Source organism: Pararge aegeria, chromosome 16, assembly GCF_905163445.1.
Source record: "Pararge aegeria chromosome 16, ilParAegt1.1, whole genome shotgun sequence".
NCBI lineage: Eukaryota > Metazoa > Arthropoda > Insecta > Lepidoptera > Nymphalidae > Pararge > Pararge aegeria.
The window spans coordinates 13,727,257-13,753,553 of record NC_053195.1 but is presented as its reverse complement, the minus strand read 5'-3'; the positions used below and the strand labels follow the sequence as shown (position 1 = coordinate 13,753,553).

At 34.8% G+C, this 26,297-nt stretch overlaps 3 protein-coding genes across 4 annotated transcripts; 2 read left to right on the top strand and 1 right to left on the bottom strand.

Moving 5' to 3' along the window:
• Positions 1–211: 211 nt before the first annotated feature.
• Positions 212–9,553, bottom strand: LOC120630554 (protein arginine N-methyltransferase 7). Its single transcript, XM_039899809.1, has 9 exons — positions 9,422–9,553; positions 9,109–9,350; positions 7,469–7,714; positions 6,455–6,633; positions 5,319–5,544; positions 3,819–4,594; positions 2,104–2,252; positions 1,000–1,159; positions 212–370 (listed from the first exon to the last, which is right to left on the bottom strand). Exons 1-9 carry the CDS (start codon positions 9,466–9,468, stop codon positions 260–262), a joined length of 2,136 nt encoding a protein of 711 aa, XP_039755743.1. The 5' UTR covers positions 9,469–9,553; the 3' UTR covers positions 212–259.
• A 1,000-nt stretch (positions 9,554–10,553) lies between these two features.
• On the top strand, positions 10,554–16,417 carry LOC120630610 (cytochrome c1, heme protein, mitochondrial). The gene is made up of 7 exons (XM_039899875.1): positions 10,554–10,678; positions 10,985–11,035; positions 11,555–11,703; positions 12,665–12,791; positions 13,353–13,470; positions 15,068–15,249; positions 15,794–16,417. Exons 1-7 carry the CDS (start codon positions 10,610–10,612, stop codon positions 16,022–16,024), a joined length of 927 nt encoding a protein of 308 aa, XP_039755809.1. The 5' UTR covers positions 10,554–10,609; the 3' UTR covers positions 16,025–16,417.
• Positions 16,418–17,744: 1,327 nt separating this feature from the next.
• LOC120630668 (folliculin) lies at positions 17,745–25,924 on the top strand. 2 transcript variants are annotated; one of them, XM_039899933.1, is made up of 7 exons: positions 17,745–18,250; positions 19,783–19,968; positions 20,889–21,024; positions 22,248–22,501; positions 23,655–23,859; positions 24,588–24,690; positions 25,745–25,924. In XM_039899933.1, the coding sequence occupies exons 1-7, from the start codon at positions 17,984–17,986 to the stop codon at positions 25,800–25,802; spliced, it is 1,209 nt and encodes a 402-aa protein (XP_039755867.1). In that variant the 5' UTR covers positions 17,745–17,983; the 3' UTR covers positions 25,803–25,924. The 2 variants fall into 2 exon arrangements, with proteins under 2 accessions (XP_039755867.1, XP_039755866.1); XM_039899932.1 differs by having other exon boundaries at positions 17,746–18,250; positions 25,710–25,924.
• The last annotated feature ends 373 nt before the right edge of the window (positions 25,925–26,297 follow it).

Below are 26,297 nucleotides of genomic sequence, written 5' to 3'. Positions count from 1 at the left end.
AAAAATTTTTAGGAAATTTGGAAACTCGGAATATTTTCAGAAAAAGTCTTTTTTTTTTGCATAACCTTAAAACATGTGTAGTTTTACAGAAGATTAAAAGTAACAGAAGTCTATCTCATATACTGTTCGTTCTTCATTTATTCGTGGCTAAAAAGAAAACGGAACATAAATAAGACAACATGTTCAATTATATCATAATATATTTGGAATAAAATATATTTCAATATGTGGCTTATTCTCGTAAGAATATTGCATACATTTATGATTCTTCGCTAGCCCAATCTATGTTTAGGCTAAAGTGACCATTTTCTAAATCGCAAGCCACTTGATAGTTCCATTTGTCGGAATTACTGACGATTTTGGTTTTTTTCTGCAACAGAGTAGAAAAGTAATACTTTACAATCTTAAATCACTTTACTCAAGTTGTCTGTGGTGTGTTGAAGAGATTGTTTTAGCGATAAAGCCGCCTTTGCATACTAATATTTGTGTAAATGTAGTCATTTGTGTTGTTGATGAAGAATTTGCTTGCAATAAAGAATATATCTATGTAACTAAAGTTTTAAACCATACAGTCATGGGTAGAAGCAGATGTTACTTTGCCGTGCAGGTTAAGGTAAATAAATAAATAAATATACTAAGACAATACACACATCGCCATCTAGCCCCAAAGTAAGCGTAGCTTGTGTTATGGGTAATTAGATGACTGATGAATATTTTTATGAATAATATACATACATAAATACTTAGATTAAACATATAAACACCCAAACATTGAAAAAAACTCATGCTCATAACACAATAGTTAAATTATTAGTCCTTCATATGCACTAAAATACATGATTTTTCAAGTAATTTCAATTTGATAAGGTTCTCAAATTTTATTAGGTCACTTAATATATCAATATTGAGCTATCCGTTATTTAAATTTCTTTTTTTTTTAAACGGTTAGTTTGTACACGATGTAAACAACTTTCTTCTAACGTGTAATATAAAACTCACAAGTATTTTAACTGCCTGCCTCGTGTGCATGTCCCAAGAAACTCTTTCTCCAACGTTGGGCCATTCCACTGGTCCAGCACTGATTGATTTACCGCCCACCATCCAAACGGCCCATATAACGAATCCGTTTACTGGGTTGGAAGCCTGTGATTCCGAATCACTATTAAAAAGAAAAAAAAAATTATTTCATTGTTATGGCATATTTTAATAATTAAACCATATTTTAACATTTCACGCCGGAGATAAAAGTCTTTAAAACTTAAGTCATGAGAATTATGTTGTAAAAACACCTACCTAATACTGTAGTATTGCAACTAAGTAATGTAGTACTGCATTGTTTGATTAAATATAAATAAGATATAAAGCATTTTAATAGATAAACCATATCATAACATTTCACCCCATAGACACAAGTCTCTAAAGCTAAAGTCATAAGAATTAAGTTTTAGAAACGCCTACCTAATTATATTACATTGTTAGATGTAAATAAAATGGAATATTTATAATAATATGGTCTTTGTGAGGCAAAATATTACTTTTTATAAACAAAAAGCTGAAATTAACAATCCACTTAGGGGGCGTTCATAAAATACGTGAAATGTTTAAGGGGGGGGAGGGGAGGAGTCAAATCTCATCTAATCTTACGTTGGAGAGAGGGGGTTACGGCAAATATAACGCAATTTTTTTTCCTGATTGGAACAAAAAAAATTAAACTGTTTTGGTCCATTGGTCTTTTTAGAAAAACAATCCAACGCGTTAACCTAAGAAACCCACATTTTGAGAAATCTCACGGGAGATTGAGGGATGGGGGAGGGGGTTGAATAAAATCTCACGACACCTCACCAGGGGGAGGATAGAAAATTTAAAAAACACCTCACGTATTTATGGACTTACTAGAAATGGACATAAATTAGAGATATCTGTATACTGTCTGCGAAAAGTGCTGAAGTCCTTTGTGGGGTGGATTATACGCTTTTATAACAAGATTCCAAAGGAAATTCTGGCCTTACCAATGCATAAGTATTAACATTGAGTTAAAACACATTTATCGTTGTCATAAATGTTGACGAAAGAGTAATTAAATGAATAATTAAAATCGCTTACACTATCGGATGGACGCCATCGCTAGCGTATGTAACTTTCAAGTCTTTCATTTGTAATTCTACCAGTTTCCTAGGTTCGCCGCGACACTTGCACGGGTACTCCCATAAAGGCTGCGCTTCTATTTCTGCGTCGCTTATCAATCGAGAACTCTGAAAGAAACAAGTTTTTTTAAATTAAATAAATGAATATACTACGACAACACATAAATCGCCATCTAGCCCCAAAGTAAGCGTAGCTTGTTTTGTCTGTACTAAAATGACAGATGTATATTTACACAGACACATACACACACACGCACACACGCACACACGCACGCTCGCACGTATGCGCACACACACGCACTGAAAAACCTTCATATTTATCACACAAACATTGTCCAGTTATGGGAATCGAACCTACGGCGTTGGACTCAGAAAGCAGGGTGCCCACTGCGCCAATCGGCCGTCAAAAACAAAATATAAAAGAAACTAAATTGCAATGTAATTATCAGCATTTGTTAAAATGCTAATCAGTTAATTTATTTTTTTAAGTAATAAAATATTTATTTTATGGGTCTAGTCACCACCTAACTATTTTCAATATTTTTTTTCTTCGCCATTATTTGTCTGGAAGAAATCGCTATGAAGTTGTTATACGTACAATTTGGCGGCCGTACGTACGTTGTATACGTTGTTTTGTTATACTTTTCTTTTTTTATGTACTTTTTGTGGTGTGCAATAAAAATTCAATCATTCATTCAATTTAATAAAATATTTGGCATAAATCAAATTATAGTTATCCATTGTTTAATTATTTACCCACATTATAAAATAACTGAAACACTTGTTAGTGATGAACTATTTCATAGTTCAGTAAAACATGGGAAGTTTTTTTTATTGTAACAATTGACTGACTAAGCGAATGGTCCACCTTATAGTAAGCGGAACATCGCAGTTAAAAAGAGCCACAATTCGCCGGGCATCTCCAAGCAACCTTTGCTTGGAAGTATCCGGGTCCGCTTTTATCTCTCACAATATAGAAAAATGAAAAATACAAAATGTAAACAGTTGATGTTGAAAAAGAGCAACTGCTGAGTTTCTTGCCGGCTTTTTCTCGGTAGAATCTGCCTTCCGAACCTGTGGTAGAGTCACTACAAACAGACAGACTTGACGTTTCAAAAGTGCTTATATTCATCAGCTATCTTAGTACCCATAACACAAGCTACGCTTATATTTATTTATTTATTATTATTAGGCCTACTTAAATAAATATTTTTATTTTAAATAAGTATGAACGTGAAAGAAGTCGCGGCAACAGCCAGTGGACTATAATATAAAATAAGATTTATTGCATTGATTCTTCCATCAAGAGTTCTCTAAAGGAGGTCGCTTAAAACGATAAGGCCGCCTTTGCGGCTTTATCTATCGATCTATCTATCTATGACTAGCGGTCACGCGTATAAGTCAACTATAAATTATAGACATATGCTGTCGTAGATTTTTATTTAACTTTTAAAGGGAAACTACTCTGTCAAAAAAAAACTCCTATTTTGAAACATTCCTCATTGGTGCTATGCTCCTAATGGTCTTAGCGTGATAATATAGCCTTCCTAGTTAAATTGCCTATCCATCACTGAAATAATTTTTCAATTCGGACCACTAGTTCCTGAGATCATCACGTTCCAGTAAACAAACAAACCAACTCTTCAGCTATCTATTTGTATAAGATTTAATTACCTCAACTAGGCTGTCAAACATAGTCATATCAATGCCTTCACAAGTCCCCAAAGGTATCCTTATTTTGTGTAGATCCTTAAATTCGACAGGCATAGCCCAGAACTCGCAACTTTCCGGTACAATTGTCACTGAATCCTTTAATTTACTCTTATATTTGTGTAACAAATACGCGACTTTCAAATTCTCCCAAGGCAATATCGCACTACTGAAGTTAGGATCGCATACAACATTCGTCACTTTTTCCAGAACTTCATCTGTCAACTCTGATAATACAATCACGTTTTCCAAAGCATTCTCTTTGATGTAATCATTCAAAATGTTGATATTTAGTTTCATATTTTCGAGTATATAAACTGTTTTAGCTCCCATTTTCGCAGCTGCCATTCCGAGGAAACTACTGCCGTTGAAATCTAAAACTGTCGCATCTTTAACCAGATCTTCTTTTATCTGTGCAAGGAATCTTTTACTCCTTTTTCCATCGTTTAAGTACGATACATGGGTCCTTGATATGGCCATGTGTACACCACACTCACAAATGGGTCTGCTGTAATGTCTATACTTTGTTTTCTCGTCTTCTAAATAGAACCATAGAGAATATTCATCTTGACAGGACACTAATGAGACTTCGGAATCTTTTTGTACTGTCATCTCTTGTGGAAGGTAGTAGACGCCTTGCATCCAATGATCTCGCCAGGGAATCTTGTCTTGGGGTCTATCTGATGATAAGTCAGCATCGGGATGTGTCCACCAGGGGGCGCAACTTAGGCATATCTTACCTAAAAATTACAATGAAATTATGTAATATTATTTCTTCAATCAAATACTCAGTAACTTTCATCTCAGTCCAATTCGGAAGGCAATCTGCATTAATAAAATTATAAAAACATAAAAAAATCATCGTTCAGGCTTTGACATCTATGCTAAACGATTCAAACAGTGTCTCAAGGCATTTTCTCCTTTGACTGTGCAGACCAATTCGTGAGCGACAAGACAAGACTTGTTTGTTTGTTAGCGTTGTTCGTAAGAAACGTAGAATAGAAAATAGAGAGTGCAAAGGCGGTCTTATCACTAAAGCTATCTCTTCCAGACAACCTTTGACGTTAGGAAAGACGAAGGAACGGTTTGGTGCAGCAATTTAAGTTTATTTTATTATATTATATATATTTTATTTTACTATATAAATATATATGCAGCGGTTTCGACGTTACCGAACTAAATGGCGCCCCAAATATATACAACTTCCAAAGATGAATGTTCGGACCTCGGTCCCCGAGCACGCGAAGCAAGATCTTCCTATTGTTACGGTCGAGCGTATCACCATAGCTCCCATACATATATACATATATATATATATATATATATATATATAAATATATATAACTACTTACTCATAAATTCTTATATTGCACACATAATATTTATAAATATATACATATACCTTACCCCTTATTATTGCAAGCAATAAACAATAAATTGAAAATAAATAAAAAATGCACAAACCTTCCATATCCATATTCAGCTCCCACCACATGAACACAATCTGCGCACGGCCTGTATTTGACACTGTGAACTGCTGTTTGACAGTTCTCCGCCTGTCCACAGGCGAGCGGCCGGACCAATCGTAATAGAACACTGGTATCTGGTCCGAGAGTTCCTTGAAAGCAATGCGGGGTAGCTGCGATAGCTGGAGGTCGTGTACTGCGGCCGATCCAGCGCAATCCTTGATCTGGAGAAATAATTCAATACAGAAAGAGTCTATATAGAAGAGAGTCTATAAAGAATCGCACTTTAAGGATTCTGTACTGTTGAGTTTATATCTCGTAAGGGATACGTGTACGTCAGTGAAACAAGCCATCCATTAGCACACAGATTCGTATATTATAAAGATTGGCGAGCGTTGCGGGTCGCAGCCCGCACACATAGATATATCAAACAAAGTTAATTGGTTAAATTACTATATACCAACAAAAAAATTAAAAAAAAAGTGGTAGTTTGGGTTAAGCAGTGCTTTTACGCAAGTATAAATTCTATCTATCCCTCATTCCTTGGAGAGCCTATTAAGTTTGTTCGCAGATATTATCACTAATATGTGATAATCATTAAAAGCAAACCAACAGGCTGAGAAGTAGCGGGGTGGGTCTATGTTCTAAAAAATCTCTCTAGAGACATCTATTTCTAGCAGTGGGACATTAATAAGCTTGACATAAATATCATCAACAACCCATTACCGACCCACTGCAGGCCTCTTTTCAGAAAGAGTAGGGTGTAGGCAGTAGTCTACCACATTGGTCAAGTGTGGATTCGTAGACTTCACAAGCTGTTGAGCACATTATGGAAAACTCTCAACCATGCAAGTAACCTCATGATGTTTTCCTTCACTGTTGATATTTAAATTGCTAACGCACTTAACTTAGAAATGTTACAGGTGCGTGCTGGGATTCAACTTGGCCCACCAAAAGTGAAACCGAAGTCCTAACCACTGATCGACCACCACTACTACTGAGCCATCACCGCTATAATTAAAAGCACATTAACAGGCTGAGTATTACCAGGGTGGGTCTATGTTCTAAAAACTCTCCCTCCTATAAGAGAGGTAAATTTCTAGCAGTAGAACATTAATAAGTAATAAAAATTACCTTTTGGGGAGTTCTCAGAATAACTTCCAAGTCTTCATCAGCAAGATCGTTGAGTTTGTTCCACTTCTGCAGTGTGGGACACTCAACCACTTGTGCGTATATCACAGCAGAGTCTGGGACCACAATGCAGTCCTCTTCCAAAAGGTACTGGTGAGCGTGGTAAAATGTAGATAGAGCCCCTGTAAAGGGGATATAGATTGTGAAATTCTTGCAAGCACACCTGAATACAACCAAGGAATCTTCAAAGTATACTTTTATTTAATCAGGCATGCAGATTTTCAAAGCAAGGTATATTTAATTTGCTTAAATTCATAAAGTAAATAGAGCATAACTATTATTATTTCAATTCATTTAATAAATACTAGAGTATCATATATAAGTATATCATTTTGTGTTCACAACTGACATATGTTATTATTTTATTATTAAAAAAAGAAAGAAAAAACGCCGTCACGGGACGCCTGGCAGATATGAAATATCGAAATTGTTATCAGATATTGCATAATGAAAAGATAAAGCATTACAAATTTGTTACACAAATAAAAAAAAAATTTAACCAAATGAAAACCACTCCTTTTTGTAAGTCAGTTAATAATGACTGTAAAATTGCGTTGCGTCGTCACGCCTTTTCTCGCCACGCTAAAAATCAGGTTTACCCTCCGCCTATAGATGTTTCACAACAATAGTAAGTCAACATAGTTAGTGCTTGAATAAAATAATAAAGGTGGTATGTTTATTTAAACTAAATAACAGCCACTAGATTTTACTAGAGCATTACAATACTGCTAAGCCTTATAAGGTAACAACATCTTTTACACCTAATTGAGACTGTAGGTGTCCAAAGCATGATTGTTTAACTTAACCAGATATCCTGGTCCTGGAAAAAGGCTCAAACTTGGTTAATCATTCAGCAAGTAACAATGCAAAATCAGTAAAAACAGGTACACTAGGCATTTTTTATAATGAATAGTGGGCTCTAGAGGAAAAAAACAATATTGAGAGTGAAAAAAATACCTTCACCAATCAATTCAGTGTCAAACACTTCAGTCACTAATATATTAGCCTTCTCATTCATATCCCCACCCTCTCCTACTGTCAAATCGGTAGACCTTTTTGGTATGACAGTGATTTTATCTGCAACACCATTCATCTTGAGGATCTTCAAACAGCATTCTGCCATAGGTTTAAAAGCTTCACAGGCTGTGATGGTATCTGCGCCGCATCTTGCTGCCATAATTGATAGTAAACCAGTGCCAGTTCCTTAAAAGCAAAATTAATTTATAGTTAAGTAAGTTTTAGGCTTTGTTTTATTGTTGAGTTCTAAGGAAGCAAAAATATTAAAACAATCACCTCACAGCAATGCATTAAATTCATACAGCTCATAATCACCATCATATCAAACCATTAGCAGCCCACTATAGGGCACGATTTTCTTCCTACAATGAGAAGACATTAAGGCTGTAGTCCACCACGCTGGCCCAGTGTGGATTGGTGAATTCCACACATCTTTGAGAACATTCTCTCACAATATTTTCCTTCACATTCAAAGCAAGTGATATTTTAATTACTTAAAATGGGCATAACTTTAAAAAGATAGAGTGTATGTTGGGATTAGAACTTGGCTCCCCAAAAGTGAAGTCAAGCTCTGACCAACTGTGCTATCACCACTTCAAATTAATAAAATTATGAAAAGAAAGAGAAAGTTTTTGAGTCACAGTTTAAGTTCACCTAAACTGGCAGGCCATCTGGAATTCACACTGTGTATAAAAAATTGATTATCAGTAATCTGTATGCATATAAAAATACATCTCACAAAAATTTTAATTAAGTTGGACCAATTTGAATTTTTTCTGTTTTGTTTGGCTTTGGCTAAGTTTGGTTAAGAAAAAGAAAATTATGTATTTTTTTTTACAATTCTTCAACAGCATACATGGCAGATGTGAAACTTCTGAAAATTACCCTACAGAAGATTGAGATGGATATAGAGTATCAAGATTATATTAGGGTAAATGTAAGGTTTATTAATTTTCACCAAGCTTTAAAATTTTGTTTTAGCTTAACTTAATTGTTAAACAATTCTGAAGAAAAACAGGCCAGTTGAAACTGCCATTTAATAATTACCTCAATGTTAGTATTATTGTGTGGTGAATGCAAAAGGGTGTTTGTTTGTCTATCAACTATGTACAACTATTACACATAGGAAACTTTAGGGATTGCAACATTTCTTTGATTATAAAAAATCCCTTTGTTACCAGTTCACAGCTTCACAATCAATCTTGGCAAAATTTGGCATGAATAAAGCTTGCACCTTAGATCCAGGTTTAAGATGTTGTAAAGTAGCGAAACAAACACTGTTTAAAATATGGGCAACAGCAAGTATGTTTTAAAAATATAAAAAATAATAACAGAGGTGGTAAAGTTACTACAAACAGAGATACTAGATGTTTCAAAAGTTTGAAGTAGGCCTACTTGAAATAAATAAATTTAGAATTTTGATTTTAACAAAAAAAAAGCCCAAGTAATGTCTCAAAGCGGGAACAAGCTTCCTCGGTCATAGGTGTGAGGGATCAAAGCTTACAGCCCCACCATTGCATTGTGTGGAGGCACTAGTCTGGCTAAATAACGAAATAAAAGTTCAAGTCATTAACAAATACCTATATCCAAAACATTAGCCTTCTTTCCAGCGTCATGCATCTTTTCTATAGCCAGTTGTAGAGCCCTTTGGTACTTTTTATTCCGCTCTGTATCGTGCAACATATCTGCAAAGGCAGACCGAGCTATTTCCTGATGATAGTCGTAATCTTCGTGCTGAACGTCCCATTCTGTACTACCCGTAATCGGATTTCTCTTCTGAGTGAATACGTGCATTTTGGATGTAACAGCAGTACTTTTCAATCTGAATTAAAAAAATATATTAAATAGAAATACCGGTTGGAGGTTAAGGTATACAAAATAAAATGTATCTACCTTTTATGTACTAAAGAACTACGAATTATTTGATTAAACGTGCGCATGTGCACTTAATTTATTTAAGTCATAATAACTTCATATGTATCGATTAAAAATTCATTGCAATTTGCAGTTTAAAAAAAAAACATACTCAAATCAAAAGAGATTTCAAAATTGACACTTGACAGCAGTAATTTTTTGTTTATTCTTTTCCATAGGGAAAAGACAAAGGTATAGCATCATACAGCCATGTCTTCAATATTTAATATTCATACCTTATTTGATTGTAACACTAACACACTCCAATCTAATATTTCAAATTCAAAAATATTTATTTCAAGTAGGGATAGTTTATAAGCTCTTTTGAAACGTCAAAGCAGTCTGTTTATAGTGACTCTACCACCGGTTCGAAAGGCATTTTCCACTGAAAAGAGCCGGCAAGAAACTAAGCAGATTGCTCCTTTCCAACATCATTTTATAAAATTCAAAATTCAAAATTCAAAATTCATTTATTTCAAGTAGGCCTAATATAAGCACTTTTGAAACGTCAAGTCTGTCTGTTTGTAGTGATTCTACCACCGGTTCGGAAGGCAGATTCTACCGAGAAGAAGCCGGCAAGAAACTCAGCAGTTGCTCTTTTCTTTTCTCTTATAGTTTAACAATCTTTAGAATTTTTCTGTTTTGTGAGAGATGAGAGCGGAGTGGCCTGCTTCCAAGCAGCGTGTCGTTACATCAATCGTGTAGTAACCACGATTGGTTAAATGTATTTTAATATATTTTTTAAACTTAGGTAATAATTTTATTTTAACCTTCGTTATCATGTTATAAAAGAATTTATCCCTACAAAGGATTTCTGTACTTTTCTCAGGCGATATGCAGATATCACTAATTTATGTCCGTTTCTAGTAAGTCGATTGTTTATATCGACTTATTGTTTATACTTCTTATGTTTTGTTTAAATCTATATATTATAAATATATTGCGAGGCTACTATAACTGTAAGTATACCTATTTCTTTAAATTTGGCACGAAGGGATTCGCGTGAACCAAGTTTATGTATCGATCGCAAATGGATAGGTTTTCTGTACTAGCAATAACTCTATATTGGTACTATTTCCTATGTGGTATTGTCAATTCTTGACAGCTTCACTTGACAGTCGTTTCGTCTTTCATTACGACGTTTTCGATTTTAGTAGTTTTACTATCATGGCGGCCGCCGTAGGCAGGATTTGTGGGGCACGACTTTTGAAAAATTATGGGATAGTTGCACCCCAGGTATTGCCTAGATGTATAAAAGTTAATTCCAGTATCATTTTGTCTTAGCAGCTGTTACCAAAGTGTCCTCCCGATAGAGAAAATGACGTTTATATTAGTTGCAGTTCAATGGAAAAAGTGGTGTAATTTGTTAAATTTGGACGATTTTAATTGTATAAAACGTGTTTTATTGAATAAAGTGTTAGTTTAAGATCAAGGAGCAATATTCTGGCTTGAGTGTTAAAAGTAATTTGTAGGGCGAAGTATAACCTTCTAAACATTATGTAATAACTGTAGAGAAAACTAATGTAAATCCATCCCTTTCAGGTCTGTCAGCTGTCCACTAGTGCTAAAGGATGGACGAGGAATAGAAAATTGGTTAGTAAAGAACACTTGATTGATTTTATGTTTATACATAATCACCTACCTATATCTACTACTATTTATTTCATATTTTAATTATAACACATAATGCTCATGAAATATGGAAACAATATACTAGGAGCACATAATATACACTAAGCATTGATTGACTATATATTATATATGGATTAGGCTAATCACTAAAAACATTAAAAAAATTAACAAAATTTTTTCTAATGTTTTTAATTTTAAATTGAATGACTCATAATAGATTAAAAATATTTTACTTTAATAAATTTTACAAATTCATTATTTATTGATGTTTTTGAATTTAGATTCTGATGTACAATATTACAACAATTATTATAATGATTTTCAAAAAAAAATTACATCTTAATTCTTGCCCCTCCCCTATGAATAAGTCAACTACAACAAGTCCCAATAGGTGATCAATCTTTTATGAGGTTTTTACACATGTTAATAATTTTATTCTGGACCTTTGTTGATTCTACATTAACTTTATACTTGTTCCAGTGGTTATCCACATTAGGTGTAGTTGGAGGAGGTGTGGGGGCACTGCTGTTTGCCCTTGAACAGTCTGTGCAGGCCTCTGGGTCTGAAGCACATCCCTACCACCAACCTTGGAGCCATGATGGGTGGTTCAAGTCGCTTGATCATGCTAGGTGAGGATTTAATACTACAGTATAATTCTTCCAGAATTTGAATTACGGTTTAGTTGAAGAAAAAAACTGACTTTTACAATTTTAAGGTTCTTAATACCATTTGTAGACTTACATGACGGAAAGGAAAGGAAGTGAAGATCTGGCAACTACTCAAACAGTTGAAGACAGGTGGATTTTTGAAATCCATCTAAAATTTTTCATGTGACTATTATACTTATATTTTCAAAAAATTAAACCTGCTACTTGTAAGAAACAAAATATTATAGGTACACATATTACTTAAGTTGAAAAAAAAACATAATGAACATATACAATTTATTTATTTAAATTATGAAAAATACATAAATAAATAAATAAAAGCTGTTTATTCATTTTACCAGACTTTAATAACATTCTTAATGGTAAATCGTAAATTAAAGTATTATAATAATTGTATAAGACACTTTAACAATGAAGTACGCTAAGTTATTTCTTATCACTTCCTTTACTAATGTTATAGATAATTGTAATTCAATATAAGTATGTTCCAAAATTTACCTTTGCACCCGATTATTATCGTTTTCTGAAACTTTGAGAATAAATGTTTAGTTAAAAAAGTCCCTATTTGCAGATAGCACCTATATAATGTATAAAAGGAAAAGTTGACTGCCTGACTGATCTGTTAACCCAAATCTCAAACTACTAGACGGATGGAAAGTTGGCATACAGACATTCAAAAATTCAAAATTAATTATTTCAAGTAGGCCTAATACAAGCACACCTCTATTACAAACTAGGTGTCTAGGTTTCAAAGAAAAGATTTTTGAAACTTCTTCCTATTGAAGGGCAAAAATGTGGTTTGAAGTTTCTTATTTTTAAATCAACTAACCTAAACCAAAGTCAAGCCCAAATACATCTAATCACTAAGGAAGGACCTTGATAATAATTGTACTTGTATTGATTATGTTATTCTTTTCACTAGTGTACGACGAGGCTATGAAGTGTACAAGCAAGTGTGCAAGGCATGCCACTCATTGCAGTACATTGCTTTCCGCAACTTGGTCAACGTGACCCATACTGAGGAACAGGCCAAGGCTGAGGCAGCTGAGGTAAGCCAAATAAAACAGATATTTTTTTATATCAGAGGACCTACCTTATTGGTGCATTTGATAAGTGAAGTAGGACAGTTTATTACAGCAATTTGTAATGCAGAAGCTGATATAAATTTAACAGTTGGTCTTTCTAACTTTTTAAACAGTAAAATTTATTGCTATTCTTTAATCCTGTGTACTCATAATAGATCACTAAAAAATTAGAGAGTCCACATTTGTCATTAAAAAATTAAAATGTTGAAAGAGTTGCTCTGATAGTGATATTGTTATTACTCCTGTTGTCTTATTGACTTGAAATACACATAATATCACACCAAGAATATGCTTACCTTGACAAGAACAGTCTGGGCACTACCCGCCAACTTCTCTACAACTACTAGCAGTATTTGGAGTCTTGAATCTAGATAATAAGATGCAGTATAAACAGTCTGGTCAGATTCAAATATATTAATTGATGTAGCAGGAATTTATTGCAATGACCTAATTTCATATTAAATGTTTAATTGTATTTATTTTAAACAAAATTTATTTAGTAATGTCACAATAAATGTCTTTCAGGTCATGGTGAAGGATGGTCCAGATGAAGAGGGCAACTACTTCGAGAGGCCTGGCAAGCTCTCCGACTACTTGCCATCTCCATATCCTAATGAAAATGCTGCCCGAGCTGCGAACAATGGTAAATTATATTTTATTTTATACAATCTTGTATCCCATCAACTTAGACATGGATCTAAAACAAAATTTTTGAAAAAGGGACCTAGTTTAACCTACTCAAGAAGATTTATGAAATTAATGCAATTTTAAATGAAACTATGCATTTCTAATCAAAATAATACTTAACATAGCTTTAAATGTAATAGATAATAATTTATTTAGTTGTAAATAATGATATAATGGTGTCTTTTGTCACTTTCCTTTGGTACATTTTACATGTTTCATGCAATAAACCATGTTGGAGAACATGTCTAATGGTTGAATAATCCTGGCGTTAAATACATTTTTTATGACTATGTTCATATAAATGCTATTTTGGGTTAGGCATTTGAATGACCTAAATTCAATGCCAATGACCCTTCTTTGATTATGTAATAACGTATAGTCAGCACTTTCTATCCACAGCTTATAGCTGTAGCTCCAGGCAATATTTTTTATTTTATTCCATTATGTTATATCTTACTTCCAATATAAATTGATGATAAGTGTTGGTTTGTTAATGATGTTAAGAAGCTAATCAACAATAGTAGTTTACCAGAATGCTAAATCACTTGACACTACAGCTTGAACCGTACAGTATAATTGTGTTACATTTTAAAACAATGGCAATTTGGAGGCATCAGTTATGACTTAACTTTTTTGTCTCTGTGGAACATGGTTATAGTTTTTGTACCCATACCCTGCTCATTCCAGAAAGATTAACCCCTTGGCAGTACGGAGTTAATAGTTGGATGGTACATTGACCATGGAGCCAAGGGAAGCTGTTTTGAGCTATCTGTTATCGACGTAACTTTGTGATCTCTAGCATTGTACGACAGGATTTCATACCAGAATAATTGTATTATAGTTTTTAAACCCATCACTCTAATAAGAGCATTTTACCAGCAGGCTTAGTACAAGAATTTCTAGCTCGCAACTAACGAGTTGTTTTCACATAAAAAAACTCTGTATCGTCAAAGTAAAATGGACCTCATGGCAATGGCTTTAGAGTCACAAATCCTGTACTTCTGATTATTGGTTCGCTCGTTGTGTCAAAAGCCCAAGCTAAAAGAATTGTAGGGAAATTTGACCTATATTTCAATGTTTATAAGATCCTGGATTGCGACCGAGCAAATCCTTTGGTTAAGGTTAAACAAGGCTACTGAATGCCAAATCCATTTGCAGTAAGTATTTTAACTTTAGGGCCGTAACTAGCCGCGGGTTTAAGCTCTAGCTCCAATGAGGCATCTGTTAATGCGGAAATCCCCGTCCAACATGGCCGTACTATCGAATACAGGGTTCCTGCAATTCAAATTCAAAAAATATTTAGTGTAATTTAGTGAATTCGCACAGGAACTTATGAAGCGCTCATACTACATCATTCTAAGGGGATGGTGATGACTTCGTTCGCCAACTTAAACCTTAAGTTAAGAGGGTTCCAAACGCGCCCTGGACTAAGAAGAGCCCACAACAATCTTAGCCGGGTATTTTTTGACATGTGTCTCCAATGACACGACCCCAGTTTAGCCGATGTGAAACTTTGTGTTCATGACGTAACAACGCAAAACTTTTTTCTAAAGGTGCCTACCCACCGGACCTGTCTCTCATCGTGGCGGGACGCAAGGGCGGCGAGGACTACATCTTCGCACTGCTGACGGGCTACGTGGAAGCGCCCGCCGGTGTTGTGCTCCGAGAGGGACAGAACTACAACCCCTACTTCCCCGGCGGTGCTATCTCTATGGCCCAAGTGCTGTTCGACGAGGTATGTACTGCTCTGGTTTTATAATGTATATACATTATACATTATAAAACCAGATATATATACATTTCATTACTTTTTTGCGTTAAGTTTGTAGTATATAATAAAACAAAAAACAAAAATGTGGATTAAAACTAATAAAAAAAAAATTGTATGTATTTTTTTAATCGTTTTATACTAAAAAGTACCAAAAAGATTGTTTACATTATAATATGTACAGTGTATTACAGTATGTTGTTTTTATATAATTGGCGCGCTATTAATTGGTGAATAAATACATTTCAATTAATAGTAGTATTACAGATAATAATATTTATTAGTTTGGTGCTTCTTGCACTCTATTGTAAATGCGGATGGCTAAAATATATGCATATTTTATTCTTCCTTTCCTAGCAACGTAAAACAATGTGACGATTACGGACGAGTTGGCAGTAGTAGTACAATTAATGCAACCTTTTTATACAAGTAATAAAGAGTGCTACAAATCAATCTATCTCTCAATAATCTAAATTATACCCGAATGTCATTGATGTATGTTTTGCTACAGGCTGCTGAATACAGCGATGGAACACCAGCTACAGCGTCTCAACTGGCCAAAGACGTGGCCACCTTCCTCAGGTGGTGCTCCGAGCCTGAGCTCGACGACCGCAGGCTCATGACCATCAAAGCCATCGGCATGTTCTCGATGCTGGCCGCCGTCGTCTACTACTACAAACGGCACAAGTGGTCCTCTATCAAGTCCAGAAAGCTAGCCTACAAACCTGTATCTAAGAAATAAACCAGTATAGTAGTGTTATAACGTACAATTTAGACAATTTTTTTCCGATAGGTGACCATCATCATGTTAATTTGTTATAATTAAAATAATTTATTTCTTACATGCGCCATGTTTTCTTTCCCGGGATTATTGTGAAGTGTTCATGCTTTGACCGTTACCAATCAAAACCTGGCTAGTGAATAGCTTAGCTGTTAGCTAGGTGGTATTTTTAATGTTAATAATTTATGTAATGTTAACTAACGTATATTAACTTAAGTCGTGGAAATGAATGCGGCTCTGCTAATATAATGAAACTATATCAATTATTTGTAAACTGTGCCTGTTATGTGGAGTTTGTTAAAATGATGAATAATGGTGTACAGTTCAATAAACGAAGTACTGAAAATCGTGGAATGGAAATTTTAATTTAATCCTTATAACCGAAGACACAGTGGTACTAATAATTATTTTTTGTCTAAAATTCATACTCAATCCTGAACGATTGACTAGCCTTACAATCTTGGCAGGATATATAACACCTATGCAAACATTTTGCATGTACCATATTCAAGTAAAATAAAAATTGATTAATTATTGCTATCTTTTCTATAGCAGGCAGCTATAGTAATAGCAGTCGATTTTAGAGTTTTAAAAAAGACGAAAGGGCCGATTATACGTTTTTCTACAAGCAGCATTGGCTTGGTTTAGCACATATCTCTAACTTTAGTTAAAACAAGGGGACAAGTTACAGTTAATTGATTGTAAATAGACAGGTCTAAAGAGGATCTGAGATCAGCACCAGTTTTTGATTCAGTGCCAAATGCGGACGACGCCGATAGTAAGACGTAACTTCGCGGAATGAATTATGAAACCTTATGAATCTTTAAATTCAAATGTGTTTATATATATATTTATTGCCTGGAGTTTAGGTGAGCAGGATCGTTTCCTATCCGTAAACAATGCAACGGTCAAAATCAAAATGTAATTTCAAAACCTTAAACTCAAACCAACTCATGTTTTATGCACACACTGCCGATCTAGTCAAACAGACACAGTACAAAATGTACATAGCTTTATTTTGTAGTGTGAAAAAGACACATATATTTTAATCTACTACCGTAACTTATTTTACAAGTTAATTGCTTTCAAGTAAATAAGTAGGTATGGGGTGAAAGTAAATCCTGTGTTTAGTAATTTATTTACAATTTTCAGGCATATTTATCTGGGAATGTGAACTTTGTGTTTATAACTTTAATAAAACTATTATACTGAAAACTAAACTAACATATCTTAATTATTTTAAGCACGTTACTATCTTTGCTTACGAGCAAACCATAATACAGTGACATCTCAATCAATAAAAATAAATGGCGATTCCTAAATTAAATCTGAAAACGCCGATCGGCGTATTATTTTATCATGATCAGGTGCGGATGACGCCGAGCGGCGTATGCATAGAAAACGGGGCCGTTTTCTATGCATACGCCGCTCGGCGTTTGATTATTTCTGGTTAATTATGCCGTCGAATTGTAATTACAGACAAAAATTTTGTAAAAAAAATTATAGATTCATCCTACACATAGTGCACTATCGGAAGAAAAAAATTCTTTTTTAGTTCGAGTGCGAGTGCAAATTATGCAAAATTTAAAACCTGTAGATATTGGTGTACTCGTGAGTGGTGCCAACATTATAAAAAAAGTATCATCCTACTAAATCATATCATATCATATCACCCCTTGGTTCGTCTATATTTCTTCTCTAGGGTTTTTGACATTGAAGTAAAACATATGGCAGTGACAACTGACGAATAATAGTAAAAACAAAAATATCCTCATTATTAAGTAACTTTGGCCAAAAAAAGTACCTGATCCTAAACCAGGAACCATTAAATAATGATATTAAAGTTAAACGACGAATAAAGAAGGCTCATGCACAAAAATAATGATCATTTTATATCTAGCATTACTTGTCAGTTAAAAAATGAATGCTATTATCGGTATGTGTCATTTTTGTGAGGCTCACGGACCCCGACCGCTATTCTGCACGTTCTCAACAGACGACGAAACCCACACAACAGAGGCTTCCAAGCACACAGTCCAGTGCAGTGGGTGCACCTCAATCGGACCAGACACAGTTTTTGTGTCTCGAGAGGACAATGGCGTTATATTTTGCAGCCGAGAGTCTGTTCCCAATAATGACGTTACTGCGTTCTTGAGGCAAGCAGCTCTGCGAAGTATTACTTGTGAGGTATATCTTTAATAATATTAAATTAGATCAATTGTAACAAAATAACTTTATATTTCTCTATCAATGTGATAGTAGTTCAGTGGCTCAGCTTAAAACCTTTGAGGATGACAAATAAGCGAGAAAAACTAAGCCGTCATCTGACCAGAATTCAATTCATCTGTGGATTTAGAACCTCATGAGGCTTAACACCTTTGCCTTAGGTTGATACTTGATGGACACAGGGTGGCATATCGCGAATTTGTTCCTTGCATGCCCTGAAGATTGTCGCTCTGTTTATATTTGATCAGCTTCCACTTACCATCAAGTGGCCATCTGCTTGGTCTGTCATATATTACTATAAAGCCAATGTCCACAACCACACCACACACATACACATACATATTGAATGTATTCCAAAATTTTGCATATCTGCTTTGTAATTGCACTCTAATATATAAAAGACTTTAACCTTTAGATCAACAACAAAGTGCTATTGAGGGACAGGGTGGGACTTAGTGCAATCTGCAAATATCAAAATATACACATAGCTGACTTTTATTAATTTATATTTTTAGTTAACTTTGCCTTTATCATCATTACCATCCTTATTCACAAGCTATTGAAATTTCACTACTGACCTTGTCTCTCACAAGTAAAGAGGAATTAGAGAACTACTTGACCTATAAGGCAGTACTTAGAATTGACTGATATCTCATAGAAGCAGTCAATTCTAAGTAATCTGACTTTTAGGCGTTGAAAGTTCCCTTATGTGAGTTGTAGGTTTCTTGTATGCAAGATTTGTATATCTCGTCTGCATGGTGAAAGTGGTTTTCGTATTAGTTTTGTAAATCTCAATTGCAAGTTCCATAAGGGACACTCGCAATTCACATACAAAACATACAGATCTCACATAAAAGCTACTTGCAAGTTGCAATTCACACATGACACTCAAGCTAGACGAAGACATACAGAACTCACATAAAATACACTTGCAAGTGACTTGCGAGACATAAGAAACTCGCTAAAAAGACACTGGCAGCTCGCAAGCCAAACATACAGAGCTTACAGGAAAGACACTGGCAACTTGTATGCAAAACATACATAACTTGCATAAAAGACATTTATAACTCAATTGCAAAAAAAATATAGAACTCGCATAAACGACACTTGCAACTCACCTGTGAAACATACAGAACTTGCACAAAGGACACTTGCTACTTACAGTACTCGCTTAAAAGCCACTTACAACTTACATGTGAGACATACAAAACTTGTATAAAAGACTTGCAACTTGCAAGAGAGACATTCAGAACTTGCATAAAAGACACTTGCTGCTCACCTGCAAAACATACAGAACTCACTTGCACCTCACACAGAGACATACAAAGTTTTCTAAATTAGTATATCACCACCTTGGGCCTGCAAAAAAATATTTGAACTTTAAGTCTGTTATTATTCAAGTAATACTTTTTAAAAGTTATTACTATATTAATAACTGACTGATAAAATGAATCTTTTTATAACAGCACTTTGAGTATATATTACCCTTCCAGATGAGTTGGAACAAAGAAGGTGGTGTGGTTTACTTCAGTGATACACACGGACATGTCCTCAGTCTCATGTTCCAGGTGAAAGATACAAGAGCGAGAGGGTTAAAAAGACTGTTCTCTATAGTGGTACTGATGAAGGATAAAATGCTGTTACTCAACATAACACCGGTGCTTTCTGAACATATGCAGGTTTGTAAGATTTTAATATTCATTCTAGACCAAATATTTATAGACTTATTTTTAGAGCTACTAACAGTACCTTGCGACTTAGTTCACGCTTCTAATAAGTAAATTGATAAGCAAACACAACTTGGTCCTACCGCCATCTAGGTTAAAAAATCCACAGCACGGGCCCAAACCCCATGTGCACAAAAATTTACAACAAAATCCCAGAACATATAAAGTAAAAGAAAGTATAAACTTATTTACAAAATCCTTAAAACATTACTTGCTGGAGAAAGCTTATTATAAAATAAACGACTTCCTAAATGAGAATATTTAATATTGACAATAATAAGTCCGCCTCTCAATCTGGTTACAGCGCCCTCACAGGGTTCCATTTCAAATGTAAACATTAGATTGCACTTTCTTTTTTGAAAATAGAATAATTATGTAATCTATATGACATTGTATTGGACTTGTAATTGCATAAATAAATAAATAAATAAATTGTCCCATACAAACTTTTGATTTGTGACACATCGAGTCGCATCGCCCGGCTGTTGCTCGAGCCCTTAGCGTGATGTTAAAAAGTCTTTGGGGCTTGCTGATAGAATTAAAAAAGGCACACGGTGCGAATTCCATGATTCTTTCTCACCTAAAAAGTGCTCAACGTGCGTAGTTTTCAATTCAAGAACTCATTAACTTTTATTTAACGTGTAAATGAAAACCTGTCTTAAATAATATACTGTCTCTAAGACTTATCTTATTATAATATGATAAAGCGAAAATATTTTTTTTATTGTACCGAATATGCTCCGAAAGTATTGGACTGATAAGAGAAAGCTACTAACTAACTTGAAGTAATTATTTTTAAAATATATTGGAGATCTGCTTATAAAGTATGCCTACTTGAAATAAACGAAATTTGAATTTGTTTCCTATTTTAGAAAATAGCAAAAGAACTCCAACAGCAAGCCATTGCGGTATATGAGAATGAGCAAAGCATATGCTCCCAGAGGGCTTTGAGGTTGAAAACAGGAAGGAATGACTTCGGTCAGTCAAGGTCCTTAGTACAGTTAACAGGTATGACATGAATAAACAATGTCTGCGACATTATATTCTTTTATTTAGCATAGATATAAAGCATTCAATTTTGTTTAACTGGCCTGGATTCTCGGTTCAAAATTTTCTCTGGCCTAGTCTTGTCCGATTCGGTAGTGGCTTGTTACCACCCTTGACCCTACCGACAAATACGCGCCGCTAAGCAATTCAGCGTTCCGGTACGGCGTCGCGTAGAAATCAATTATTGATATAACTGCCATTCCCCTAACAAGTTATCCCACTAGAGTTAGATTGCAGTGAAGGGCTAACTTGTCTTATCTTTCGGCGTTAGTTCAGCGTTGCATCTTAAAATTCTTCGGGCACGTCTCCCGGCGCGAGAGTGACTCCATAGAGCGTCTTGTCGTGCAGGGCAAGGTGCGATGGACCGATTAGATAAAGTCTGCTGTGGGCGTTCCTTTGCACGAGTGCACCAGGCTTTCGGCCAGCCGAGAGAAGTGTCTTACTTGTAGGGGAATTAAAATAAATATATAAATAAATAAATCCCTCTTTTGAGAGAGGAGGCTTGTTCCGTGTATTTAATAAGCTGAGCAATAGTAGGTATACACATAACACAGTGGCGTGCTTAGGAATTTTGACCTTACCCTGGTACGCATACAGCATAAAATTGCATAAATTGTCAAAATCCTCCTCTGTTACCAGTTATATGAAAATGATAGGGTGGGCAGCACTTTTGTGCATGTACGAATTGCATGCCGCTGGGTATCATATTTATTAATATAAAAAAGAGCGACAGCATATCCAGTGTATTTTTGATCGAAGTTTAAAATGTTCGAAAGTTGTGACAATTCGTATACATATAGCAATTAATAATATTGAATGATGGTTTAAATTGATTTTTTTTATAACAAAATACCTAAAACCATTTCATTATAATTGTTTTATAACCATTTTACAATAATTATTATCCAAGCTGTTCATTACGGTTTCTTTACAAATCCCGTGGGAACCTATCTATATTACACTCCCTGGTATTAACTAATTCTACGTCAGAAATCAAGGTGATTGGTGGCTTAGTTAACAAACAAAAAAACACACTTTCGCTTTTATAATATAAATAAGGATCAAATTATTTTTGTCGAATGAGTATACATTTATTTAGAAAAATGCTATTAAAAAACCCCCATGTTGGAGGAATCATAGGTAGACACCTGAAATTGGAGAGTAAAAAAAGCATCTAATTTTAGGTGACGAGGATATTTTCAAAAAGCTGCACTCACACTTTACATGGATGCTAAGAACTGGTGCTGTGACATATTCGGAAACTCTTTATACCAGTCAGGATTTGCTCAGAAAGTTGACTCCTACAAGTCATACAATCTTCGAGGAAAACTCATGTCCATCACCACAGGATCACAGTATGTCCTTAAGAGAGCTGGCAAATTTATTGGGCAAAGCTGTGTTCAGGATATTATTGTATTGCACTTTGACCGGAATAGATGTGAGTTATGATGTTTAATAATTCTCCTAAATAACTTTTCACAGACAACAGTAAATCACCGGCTGTGTGTGCCATGTGGTAATAGATCAGAAAAAGTTTGTGATATTTGGCAAACCCTTCATTCCTTCCAATTCCTTTCTTTTCTTCTAATTTCCTTCCATTTAACTAAGGCCATTTTCAGGCCATCACTTATTTTGGCTAATAGAAAGAATATGGTCGGAGTACCTCAACGTGATAAAATCAGAAATAAGTTATAAACATAGCTGATCGAAGCGATGCTGAAGAAGCCATGATAGGTAAGGTAGACAGTGGGTAGGACTTCGACTTCAACTTCGGGAGGCCGAGTTCGAATCCCACACACCTCTAACTTGTAAGTTCAACGGTGAAGGAAAACCTGCATGCCTGAGAGTTCTCCTCCATAATGTTCTCAAAGGTGTGTGGATTCAAACAATCCGCACTGGGCCCAGCTTTGTGGACTACGGCCTTAACTCCTTCTCAATGTGATAGGTGCTCAGTGCCCTGTAGTGGGCCGGTAAAGGGTTGATATTATGATGCAGATGATGAGCTTATACTCGAGCAGTTGATAAGAACAGGCTATTGATGAGTGTATGAATGAATGAATGAATACACTTTTATGGTACACCACAGAGAAAATTTACAGAGATACAAATACAACAGCACTATAAGGTAGAACGTACAATTTGGCGGCCTTATCGCTAAATGGCGATCTCTTCCAGGCAACCAAAGGCATACAAGAAAATGCTATACGAAATTAGTAGGTGGTACAACAAACATTAGTGAAACATTAGGATTTTAAACTAAATTAACATAAAATAAAAATATAACATAGTACATATTAAACATGACATATTAAAGATATGTACAAAAATATAATATATATTCCATACATATTATTGTATTTAAGTATTGATGTTCTCTTTTTAACACACTTTTATCAGCTTGGTATGTTGTCATGCAACAGAATCTGAACTTAATTTTCACCACCTTCAAAATGTCAGATTAATTTGAAACTTTGCCTTTGCCACTTATCAAGGACTGGTGACAGTGCAGTGATTTAAATAGTTTATCTCGTTATCAGAATCTTTAGGATAAGCCTACTTTTAATTTTTTTTTAAACATAATAAATTTTCAGATAGTGATAAAAACGCAACACACAGAGCCGTCCTCAATTATCAACAGTCTTTCGAGTTTAATGCCAAGTGGAGATAATCATAATATAAGTCATATCAAAGCTGAGAGTTGTGTGCAGGTTTTGCCATCTCAAGACGTCTGCATTTTAGAGGAAACGGAAAATAGCAATTTTGACTGCAAATGGACTCACAGTATACCTGTAAAATGTAAGTACGTCTATAGCACAGGGATGTGTGACCTTTCAATTATACATTATGAATGATTCCCGAGTGCCTATTGCCTTGGGACATTTCCTACCTACGTCTACTTACGATTAGTAAAGGATCGAATAAACGCCATCTAGTTTTAATACTGTCTCTAGGGGGCGCGCATGCGTTTCCATACTTATCTTAGTTAAGGGTTAACTGACCAGCGATCGAATAAGTATACCACTAACGGGAACCGTGATAAAATTTTAGCTCGCTCGCTCGCCGATTTTATTAATTGGCTCCAATACTCGCGTATTCAGTAAGACGGTCAGACGGAAAGTCAAAAATATCTTTATTCAAGGGTCATATATAGCACTTTTGCTATGCGTACATTACATTAGAAATGTGGACGCGGTAGTGAGATGATGACGATAACCATATTCGTAAACTACGTAAAGCTACGAGGGTTCTAAACGCGCGCTGGTCTAAGAAGCCCACAACAAACTTGCCGGGTGTTATTTCTTGTTATCACCATCTCAAAATCTGAAATGAGACTTATTCAATGTGTTTTATGTTTCTTATTCTCGTACAATATTTTGTAATGAATGACATTTGAATGGAAACGCAAGTCCTTATATCTTTGTAGCTTGCACCTTAGAGTAGGCAGTGCCAAGCATTGGGACAGAAAAAGGCTGATGATGATTTATCTCAATAGTATGATATAACATTTATTTCACTTCTTCTAGGTCCTACACTTATGAAGAAAATTGAGAATGCCATGGAAAATACAAAATTTAATGATGCTGTTCTGCATCAACATATCAAATCATTGCAACTTGAGTGGTTAGGGTGAGCACATTTTCAGTTAAAATTAAAAGAATCATTATCATTTATTACTGTTTTTCGTTGTATTAAATCAATAGACGTAGTCCTGGAGCAAAAATTTTTTTATTTGACCAACAAATAAACAAGCGCCATCTCTCAGGATTCACATGCACTACCTACGTTGTATTTTTGACATAAGGTTATACGGCATAACCTTGCTAGAACGGCTTTATAAAAATACCTAGCGACAGGCGAGGAAACGCTCGTTATATTTAGTTAAATCATGCTGTCAATAAAAAGTTATATTGTGCTCTTTCGACGTTTTAGCACCTATCAGTCTGTGCCATTTTGTTTGTTCAATTAACCAGTCCATTAGAAAGAAAAATAACATGTTTATGACTATTATTATGTCTAAAGCATATACTTTCTTACTTTTAATAAACGTTGTAAAGCTGTTGCATAGATACGCAATGTCTTGCTTTCTTCTTTGAATAATTGCATAAATTGCTTATGTTACTCTCGGTAGGCTCTGATGGTAGAAATACTACAAACAGACAAGACTTGACTTTTAAAGGAGCTTATATTAGGCCTACTTATGATTAATTAATTTAGAATTTCATAATCTCCAATAATAATACAATTACCAAGACTCATAGTTAGTTCCTAACCTTCTGTTCTTACTGAGAATTGCAATCATTTGCGACGACAAAATTCTCAATGACACCTAAAGTTTTGACATAATTTTTTTTTTTAGGGTGATAGGGGTCACTTTTTTATACAATAAATAAACAAAAGTGTCGTTTGACAGCAATGATTGCAAGATTTACGCCTGTCGCATTGCTGTCGCGAGATACGTGATTCACCCTGGCGACTCCCTTGGTGCTTTCCGGGAATAAAAAGTCCCTTTATCTGTCACGCGGATACAAGCTATCGCTATATCAAATTCATAGAGATCACTGCTGTGGTTGAGCTAAACATAGGTTACAACATAATATGGAGCATGGATATTTGTATGGTGGAATTAAATTTTTGATAATTTTCAGCATCACAAGAACTTTAAAAGCAGCATTGTTAACAGGAAAACCAGATGCTGTCAAGAATTTGGAGCAAGTGTTGGGTGTTACAAAGCAAGATGAATTACTGGTGAATTATTGGTCCAATACCTTTTGTAATTGAAATTCAAACAACTGAACTGTGATACTAATTTATTTTTAATGAATTGTTATAATTTAAGTAATAAAGAAATGTTGAACTTGAATCATTGTTTTAATTTTAATTGGAATACTGAAATGTTTTTGGATAATCCAGCAATATGCTCTTCTGTTACCACAGAGATGGTAAGCAATCATTACCAACTGATAATGAATTACAGACATCAAAGGTAAAGATCACTATCTATTGCAGCAGAACAATTTGTAGGCAGTGATGTTATGGTGCATCAGTACATATACCGTTGTCCTCTGCTCAAAGCAGATCAGTTTTTCCTTAATTCCTTAAGATATTCTCAGTACCAGACTAGTCATTTGTTGTGAACCTCCAAGAGCATTAAAGAGAAGTTTTTTTCTAGTAATAATAATCATGAACTTGTAATGTTCATAGCCTTTGAACTTGACTTGGAGCAGTATACATGA

Bases quoted from the DNA above. Each gene is read 5' to 3' on its own strand.
- LOC120630554 (XM_039899809.1), bottom strand. From the start codon at position 9,468: ATGCGCACGTTTAATCAAATAATTCGTAGTTCTTTAGTACATAAAAG. The intron at 4,595-5,318 runs GTTTGTGCATTT...TGTAATTTTTAG, and splicing joins GCTGAATATGGATATGGAAG to GTAAGATATGCCTAAGTTGC. The intron at 1,160-2,103 runs GTAAGCGATTTT...TCTTTTTAATAG, and splicing joins GATGGCGTCCATCCGATAGT to TGATTCGGAATCACAGGCTT.
- LOC120630610 (XM_039899875.1), top strand. From the start codon at position 10,610: ATGGCGGCCGCCGTAGGCAGGATTTGTGGGGCACGACTTTTGAAAAAT. The intron at 10,679-10,984 runs GTATTGCCTAGA...CATCCCTTTCAG, and splicing joins ATGGGATAGTTGCACCCCAG to GTCTGTCAGCTGTCCACTAG. The intron at 15,250-15,793 runs GTATGTACTGCT...GTTTTGCTACAG, and splicing joins CCCAAGTGCTGTTCGACGAG to GCTGCTGAATACAGCGATGG.
- LOC120630668 (XM_039899932.1), top strand. From the start codon at position 17,984: ATGAATGCTATTATCGGTATGTGTCATTTTTGTGAGGCTCACGGACCC. The intron at 18,251-19,782 runs GTATATCTTTAA...TTACCCTTCCAG, and splicing joins TGCGAAGTATTACTTGTGAG to ATGAGTTGGAACAAAGAAGG. The intron at 22,502-23,654 runs GTGAGTTATGAT...ATAAATTTTCAG, and splicing joins GCACTTTGACCGGAATAGAT to ATAGTGATAAAAACGCAACA.